Below are 9,325 nucleotides of genomic sequence, written 5' to 3' on the forward strand. Positions count from 1 at the left end.
TAAATGTAGTCATTAGCGGGTTCATCCCAGTCAGTGAGTATGAACTGTGGGGGAGGATGGTCTCCCGCTCTCGATCGCTCCCACTCACCAAAGGGAAAGGTGTGGATGTGCATCATTCTCTTCTCCACTCGGCTCCATCTTCATCCCATTTTTCACACACTGACCTTCACAAAATGGCCCACACCCTTCACCTTTTCCTAGGCGGGAAGTCTGCAGCATCCAGGATTTATATTTGCTTTCTCTGCAACATTAATCAGAGTGAAATCAGAAGCACATTCTTTGTGCCAGTTCTGTAACGTCTAGTATTTTATTAGAGAATTAAAATATCTTGAAAATGACTGCATTCACCTTCTTGCCAAGAGTTAGATGAGAAGATTGATTCCACTCCCATATCTGTCTGGTAAACATTAAGCTAGCAGCCAGTTAGCTTAGCTTAGCATAAGGAAGAGAAAACTGTCTCTGAAGGATGTCCGCAAACAAATGCTGCCGTCACCTCACATGATCCATGTAATCTGTTTTATCAGAAAATATTTTCTATTTTCTGTTGATTGCCTCACACCCTGCCTCAAGTTAGTGCTCCCAGCTCGACAGGGGTGTCAAACTTATTTTAGTTCAGGGACCACATACAGCCCAATTTGATCTCAAGGGTGCCGGACCAGTAACATAATAGCGTATTAACCTATAAATAACGACAACTCCCAAATGTTTCCCTTTGTTTTAGTGCAAAGAATTATAAGTACGTTATGAAATTGCATTTAATGAACTGCACTATTACAAAGCATGTAATAACAAACGGACATTTCTTAAGAAAAAGAAGTGCAGTTTCTGTTTAGTTCTAGGTCTCTGTGTCGTGTTATGTCCGCAATTCTTATTAAAACTGTGTGAACCCTAGGAATAGCAGTTTCTTTGATCAGGAAAAATTGCAGTTCTTCAGTGTAATTTGTGCACTTTGCAAATTCATCCCACGGGCCAGATTAAACCCTTTGGCGATCCGCTTCTGGCCCGCGGGCCGTATGTTTGAAAACCTGTGCAGCGGGGGAGCATAGCGCTCTAAAACTGCCACATGTTCTACTTTATTTGTACTGGTGAAATAAAAATGATTAAATGTGTTAATTACTAATCTTAAGCGGTTCTGGTATTGCTCGTTAGTTCCTGTCGTTGTTTTTGTTTCGATGCTAAGCTAAGCTAGCTGTATCCTAGTTTATTAGACAGAAAGGCCTCGTGTTAGTGATTTTGATGAAACGCATCTACGTCACAGAAACAAAGAAGCACATTTCAAAATCTCATATTGTTCCTATAACCCCTTCATTTCCTGTTTAGCATGCTTGTCACATGCTGAACGCAGTAAATCGGTTTGTAATATTACGTATTATTTTAGAATGTTTTGTTGTGTAGAAGAGTCTACTTTAAATAGATAGATAGTTAAAAATTTCATTTATGTAAATCAAAGGCTACACTCTTTGAATGTCAGACCCCAGGATATTTATTATTATGTATTAGTACTGTATAATGTACTGTTGTAAATGCATATGTAAAGCCGCGAGTTACAGTGCCTTCTGACGCTGCAGTTAGAGAGCCTGGACGACAGTTTGCTTCCACACAATCTCCTGAGTTTATACTGAATAGTTAATTGTAAGAGCATTCTACAAACATCTGGCTCACAGGCCAGCGATGCCAGCAAACCAAATAACAGAATTATAAGACCCAAAAACTGCTGTGCTGGAATGAATCTGCACAGAGCAGACACAAACCCACACTTATCAACAGATGTGGCATAGTTAGATCCAGAAAACAATGCTAAATATGTATAGTTCATAAATATAGTCCCGTTTCAGTCTGGAGGGTTGAATCTCTGCCTTCATCAGGTTATAACAAGTTGCCTTGTTTACAGCTGTTTCTCCTGGAAAAGGATCTGAGCATACACAGTGTCCGGGCTGGAGGGTGCGGGGTCAGGGCTGGAGGCGGCAGGGGGCTCCGGCCTCGGTCTGACCAGCTCCAGCTCTGCATATGTCAGGCTATCTTCTTGTGATACTCGAGGCTAGAGGGGGGACAAGGAAGGGAGATGAACTTTGAGGAATTTAGCTGGCAGATAAGGCGACAGAAAAAGTGTTGCACACATGTATTGACAGAGAGATTTTAGCAAATGAAAAAGATTCATGGAGAGAGAGTCTCTTTTCTCGGCACTGAATCAGTTTTGTTTCACTCGTGCCGGTAAACGTCTCTTCACTGCTCCTCAGCTGCAGAAACTATGTGTTTACGGGACCTCTCGGAACATTCAGTTTACTTGAAAAACATGTGGTACAATAGCAGCCCTATCCAACGTCCTCAGATCCTCCTAGTTGCGCTAATCCAATCAATATGTTCGTGCAAAAGAAGCGCTCCCATTCCCAGAGCCTCACTTCACCACGAAATCACAAGTACGGCACTTGTAGAAATACTGATTATCCTCAGTTCGAGTAGTTTTCTTCTGTATGTACTTGTTTGACACTTTTATTGTAGATATAAAACCAATGAAGCACTCTAAATAAATAATTGTGTTTCAGAAGCAATAAAGCTAAATAGAATTATCAAGCTCATAACTGAATGAAGAGACGGCAATAAACTCCTGTAGACAATCACACAGTCGTGAAACAAATTCCCCCTTGCATGTATCTCAATAACAAATCTGCTCATGGAAAAAAAAAATAAAAACTGTTTTCAAAACATTAACAAATAAATTATGAAGGTATTAAGTTGCTTTGTGTCATACATGACTTTTATGGTAGTAGTGGATGTACTGTAGGTCATGTGCTTGCCTGACGGGTGAGAACGAGACTTACAGGTGCAGATCTCCTTGGCTTCGACCTTCTGGGCTTCTGAGGTCTCTTTGCAGCAACGGGCACTGAGAAACAGAGACAAGCTTAATTGACTCAAAACAGCAGCCAAGAGAAATGAACTCGCAAACATGATTGTGTGGCTGAAGTCAAAATTCTCCTTCACGACCGATTTATATTAAACCTAACTAATTACAACAGGCGGAAGAGATCTATTCTGCCGTTTTCAGCGTCCCTGTTGACTTTATGTCTGACAATATCTTCCCAGGTTTTCAGGTTGTTCAATTTTCAGATATGAATTTGAATTAAAGCTTTGGATCTCAAAAATTTGAATTCAGGCCAGCTTGGTTTGTTGCAAAGATGTATTACGACCTGGATGCGCGGGGTCGCCATTTGTAAATTTTATAAAATACTGGACACTTTTCCAGGCTCATAATAGTCCTTGAACCCATCACTCACATCCACAGTGAAGTCATGACCAGACATCAGGGGTTGCGGACCCTAAAAGTTTGACGTCTGCTAGCATCCATCTCTCCGAATGTGACTTTACCTTTGGGTGGTATGTACAGCGGTGGCTCTTCAGGTAGTTTAGGTGGAGTCACTGGTACACTTATGTCGGTTTTCGGTTTTGTGTTTCTCCTTTGCGCTTTCGGGGAGGAACTGGAAGAACTTCCAGAGCTGGTTACGGTCTCTCCTGAGCTGTATGGAGTAAAAGATACCGCATTTTAATTAGGGCTCTAGCTAACAGTCTAACAGTTAAATACAAATTATGTTAAAGGAAACACTGACTAAGACTAAACATGGTGAAAATAGTTTGAATGCAAATTCAAATGCATACTGGTACCTGCTTTCTGGACACTTGACTAGAAGGTAACTGGCTGCGGGGAAAGTAGGAACAAAGAACATGTTGGCTTAACAAGAGGCAAAAAATAAAATAATAAATGAATTTAATGAAAGAAGACAAATGACAGCTTTTACCTTTGAGTCTATGTCTTCTGTGGAAATACTGGCAAGTTAGGACAAGTGTGAACATGAAGATGGACAGCAAGCCCAGTGAGCAGATTAGCACGGCACACAGATACACATCTGAAGGCAGACCAGCAGAGAGCGTCAGCTGTTATGAAATTAAGACTGATGTATTGTTAAGTGGCAGAATTAGAGTTAGAATTAAGAAGCAGTACCTGCAAATAAAAGCCACAGTCCATCACCGCTGCTTTCCTCGGGGGTGAAGTGCACTGGAGAAATGATTGTTAATAGAAAAAAAATATAAAGAAAGAAAAACAGTCAGCACAAACGGTACATGAAGGATAGAAAACTGTGCCCAGACTAAGCATCTTCTTAAATTACTTGTGTCTGAGGGCACTGACCAAATACAGCAGGCAGCATCAGTGGTTCCCAGAAATATCCAAACCACTGTCATGAAGGGAGAGTCTGCTGCGGCATCAGCCAAACCTGCCACACGCACGCACACACAGGCCTGGCTGCATTGTTGTTCTTGGAAAGGTATTGGGGGGTTCCCGTCACTTTGTGTATCAACTTACTTTTTTTTTTTTTGGCATCTTCACAGCTGTCTTAATGCTACAGTTTACTTTGTGTTCTTACAAGCAAGGAAGAAGAAAACAAATAAGGAAGTTGTTGTGGCTTGTGTGGGTCAGGGTTATTTAGAAAGGGGTTGAGGACGCATTACTTTGCCTCTGCTCGCCATAATGAGATTTTAATATGTCATTTACTCATAGGTTGATGTATATTAATAAGAAATGATACCATATTAACTCTAGTTGACTTCTGGCCTGTTTCAAGACCACTGCACTGCCTGCAAAACTGTCAGATGTGTCTCTCTGTGCCTCATAATTAATGTGGAAGCAACAAATGACTTCAGTGTTGTGACCCAACACGAAAAACTGGTTAAAAACAGATCAAAACATGTGTATCAGTGATCTGCACAATTAGATTTTTTTCACCCACGATTATATATCTTAATTTTTTTTTTGTTGTTTTGGTTCTGTTTGTGTTTTTGGCTTCTTTAAATTATTTGGCAGTTACATCGTCCACCCGCTGTGGACCAGAAATGAACAAATAATGACAACCTAAGAAAAACACACAACAACTTGCAGATTAGACAGGCAGTGGCAGCCAAGGCGACAGGCTACATTTAGCACGGATCTCTTCATAATGTGAGCAGTTAACATTTAGGCTAATGGAAGTAAACCTCACTTTTGACTAGACCCTCGCTGTGGTTAACCTCAGTCAAACCCCACATTTGATCACTGCAACGAGCTCGAGGTCATCGGGTTGGCTTTTGGGGTGTTGCTGGACGTGCACATGCTCTACAGATGTCCCTACAAAATGCTAAGAGTATACCAACACCGCTACATTTGCACATAAAACATTTGAGTCCATACACTGTGCTGCTTTTCGTGAGCTGAACACCATCAGGTACAGATTTAGGCCCATCTGCTTTAAAGACTTGACCTGGAAAAAATGGCAACCCGCTGACACCGGCAAGGTTGTGAACCTGAAGCCACAAATCATCTGTATCTAATCATTTTTCATTTGAAAGTGCAGCTCACGTTACCAATTCAGAAAAGCAGCAGAAAGCACTCAAAGCTCAGGTCTAAAGATCTGCAGTTGGGATTTAGAGATATGTGTGTGTGTTTACGCAAAATCTTTTAAATAAAAATAGTCTCTGAAATCTGCAGAGTGAGTGAGGGGTTCCCTGGATTCCTTTTTTTGTTTCCGCTTTGTTTACCCTTACTGTTTAATGTCAGCTCTTGTGTTTCTGGTTCTGTGGTCAATGCATGTCAGAGATGCCTGAGGTTGCGTGGCTTCCTTAGTGGGACCTTGCCCTGAGTGCAGGGCAGGGCGTTGTCAGATGGCTCTGTCTGACTTAAAGTTGTATTTTTTTTTCCTGCCATAAAGCAAGTGAAAGGTAAACCGGGCAATGTGCAGCCACATTAAAGCATAGCATAGCTGCATCATGAGTCTCTAGTGAGCCCCTCTATCCGTGCAGTGCATCCCGCTGATCATCAGTTAGTCGAAGAAGGCTTGTACTGATCTGAAGAAGTGTGTCATTCGCCCACGTTTATTCAGTGTGTTTACTGTTGATTTCTGCAGGAACCTTGGCACAGACTAAACAGTTTGCAGCTGAGTTCTCCAGTAAATTTTCTCCCGAGGCTTGCATAAAAGCAAACCCAGAATGCTGACGTCACGTATTTCAGAGTTTATGTACGTTGCCAGCTCAGCAACACTCTACCTTCTAGTCCTTGCACAGAGGGTGATATTGTTGAGTGCGGTTTGGCTGCGTGAGCTCATTGTTTTGACATGGAAATGCCAGAAGATTGGGGTCACTCTCAAACACACAGGCGTTACCTAATGCGCACAGTTCAGACAGAGTCCGCAAATGCGTGCAGCGCGTTTCTATTTGGTCTTCATTCTTTTGTGAAAACGTTTTGTGCTTCTTGTATTTGGAGGTTTTCGTTGCCAGATAACATCGACACCGCGCCTCAGCTGGATGAATGCGGCTGCAAGGGAATTCCTCGGAAAGGAGTATTCCATGGAAAACACTGGTGTTGTGAAGAAGTATGAAAAAGTGGAGAAGTTACAGACTTCTTCTATTCTTGTTAAAAGAAAAGTTGTGTGTGTGTGCAGTTTTGCTTTTTTGCCATGTAGTTGTGACAAATAGGCTCTTTACTTGCCTGCCTTAAGCAAGTGAAGGTTAAAACTGATGGTAATAAATTATGTTGTAATGATCTGACAAAAGGCTAAAATATTAATGCAGTCTGAGTCCTGTTTCAGCTAGAAATCATCTTTTGGCTTTCTCTCACCAGGGGACACTTTCCTTTGACATCTTGCTTAAGGGAGGACAGTCTCAAGACTGGGTGCTAGTTGAGAAATTGTAGAATAATCAGCCAAACAGACGCCTGGATCTTTCCATAGACAGCTGTGACATGGAGAGGAGAGGGATTTAGAGTACACCTTTAGTTACCTGTCAGCTGTGTGGTGCCGGTGCCATTGGAGGATGCTCTCCATGTGTTTCTGTGTCTGCGGATCTCCTGAACTTTGCAGGTGTAAAAGCCCTGGTCCGTCCCCATCACGCTGAAAATCCGCAAATGGTACACCTCTCCTTCAGTTTCCTCGTGCAGACGGAACTTAGGCTGGGGGAACCGACGGGTGTAGTTCCCGTACATCTTAAGTTTTTTGATGCCAATCTTCACAATCAGAAACTGAGGGGGCTCGGGCGCAGGTGGAGAGGACGGTGGTATGGATGGAGGCGGCGCGAGAGTGGGAGCAGGAAGGGGAGTAATGAACCAGCGAAGAATGAGGACGCTGTTGCCCCTCTTCCTTTGAGAAACCAGACAGGACAACGTCAAGTTGTCTTTCTCTGTGACAATGACAACAGGCCCAGGGGTGACTGTCACATTCAGGGCATAGCATACCTCTGTTGACAAAAAGCACAAACGGCACATGTTATGAATGTAGTTTATTTTATTTGATATATTGTTTTGCATGCACATACTGCATGGATGTGTGTTCAATTATTTAACCAAACTACAAAACACAGCCTTTTCCAAACATAAGTTCACTCACAGAAAGCTATGATCTGGTAACTTGTGTGACTCCTCCCTGCTTTTTTAAATTAGTAATTAACTTAATGTGCCACACATGGAAAAGTCTGCGTTCATCTTTACAAGATGTTTGATTTCCTGCCAATTAAACATAATTGTAGCATTTAGACAAAGTAAGTTTATATGCACACCCACAGCGGCTCTTCGGATGTGTCAGAGCTCAAACTATCACCGACTCTATGTGTCATTCCATCACGAGATGGGAATTCAGTCTGTTTTAGCTTGGAAGAATAAAAGGATGCCAGCTGAGTCACGTCTTTCTAAAAGACATGTGAAGTCTGGACACAATATGCGTGATTAGACAGGCGAAGAGAAGCTACAGGTGGGAAACATCCGTCCTCTGCACGGTACAACTCGACACAGGCAAAGAGAAACACGACAAGATAACAGGGACCATCTGGTCCCCCATGCTGCCTTGCTGGTTCTTTTTTCTTTTCTTTTTTTTTTTTTTTTGTTTGTTGTTGTGTTAGTTGGGGAATCTCCCTCTGGGTCTCCAGGGTCTGTACTAGTCGATTTAATGTGACAACAAAAGCTACAAAAGGGACTCAAATGAACATAACCCACAGCTGAATCTGACAAAAAGATTACAGGGCAGAAAAGATGAGTTGTTAGTTTATTAGTAGTTGATCGAACGCAAATCACACTGAGGTTTTCTTCTGATCACAGAGAACAAACTTGCTTAACTTCACAGCTGGTTTGGTTTTGAACAAAGCTTGCCATAAATATAGCAATTATTGCACTTGCAAATGTTGTTAGCAAACAATTATAATGATGATGAGGCGTTGTTCTTGTATACGTAACACTAATTAAACACTAAAGTTCGATAACAAACTAAAACGTAATAGTTTTACAGTGGTGTATATCTGGTTGACTGTGTTAATTCTTACAGCGTTTTCTTTCTTTCTCGCCTGTGTGTTTGCTATTAGTTGGTATTGCTGTAAACAAGGTAAACTTACCTGTAACCAGAGCCTTAGTCAGGACAAGGACCACTACAGAGAAGTACATTTTCCACAGTCAGCGAATCCATAAACCCAGACAACTGCACAGCACTTACACAAGCGGCTGCATTCAAAACAGAGCCTGACTGCACAACCCACCAGAGCCCTTGCCCACCATTAACTCTTCTCCTCTTTCTCCTCTTTTCTGTGTAATATGAAACAGTAAAGGCTCTGTTCTCACTTAGAAACTCCCACTCTCTCCCAGTACTCTCACTCTCCCTCCGACTGTCTCTCTCTCTCTCTCTCTCTTTCTCTCTCTCTCTCTTTTTCTCTGTGTGTCCTGCAAAACGTAGGAAATGTCATTTCCTGTGTTTCTGCGAGTGAGTCTTGGACCATGGCCCAAAACCCCAGAGCGCTAAAAGAGATGATCAGGTCTCATGGTCTGTGTGTGTCCATGCATTAGTGACTCTGAGCAGTTTTGAGAAGCATATGCAACAAAGTGATGAACATGCATTTCCATCACCTAAGTTACTCTAACAGTGAGGGGATAACAGTCGTCTTGCGTCTCCCGGTAAAGCTCACAAAGACAAACGCTGATGTTTGAGCCATGTATTTCTGTGTCTGCGTGCATTTCCGATAATGTGCATGCGTTCTGCGTGAGCTGGGACCTCTCCCTGTCTAGCTGCTGGACAGAGTGGCATGGGCTTGTCTCTGGCTGTGGTTGTCAGACTGTCCCAGTGGTATGAAGCCTGCTGCTTTATTGGGCAGGCTAAACTGCTGAGGCAGGGCTTCTGCTGGCGCTTTGAGCTCTGCCAAAGCCAAATGGAATTACACAACAGATTTAACCCCTTCAAGCTGTGTTGAGGATTCTCTTGAAAAGCATGAATTCAGTTCTGGGGGGGAAAAAAATGTATTGGCTGGGTTTATGAGGTGTTTGTATCTTTTCTAA

At 42.4% G+C, this 9,325-nt stretch overlaps 1 protein-coding gene across 1 annotated transcript; it reads right to left on the reverse strand.

The window, feature by feature from the left end:
- Positions 1 to 66: 66 nt before the first annotated feature.
- Positions 67 to 8,822, reverse strand: vstm4a (V-set and transmembrane domain containing 4a). Its single transcript, XM_084562327.1, has 9 exons — positions 8,395 to 8,822; positions 6,799 to 7,251; positions 3,995 to 4,048; positions 3,792 to 3,899; positions 3,658 to 3,691; positions 3,364 to 3,512; positions 2,820 to 2,881; positions 349 to 2,038; positions 67 to 241 (listed from the first exon to the last, which is right to left on the reverse strand). The coding sequence occupies exons 1-8, from the start codon at positions 8,441 to 8,443 to the stop codon at positions 1,886 to 1,888; spliced, it is 1,062 nt and encodes a 353-aa protein (XP_084418453.1). The 5' UTR covers positions 8,444 to 8,822; the 3' UTR covers positions 67 to 241; positions 349 to 1,885.
- Between the last annotated feature and the right edge of the window lie 503 nt (positions 8,823 to 9,325).

Source organism: Chelon labrosus (assembly GCF_963514085.1).
Source record: "Chelon labrosus genome assembly, chromosome: 15".
In the NCBI taxonomy this organism is placed as follows: Eukaryota; Metazoa; Chordata; class Actinopteri; order Mugiliformes; family Mugilidae; genus Chelon; species Chelon labrosus.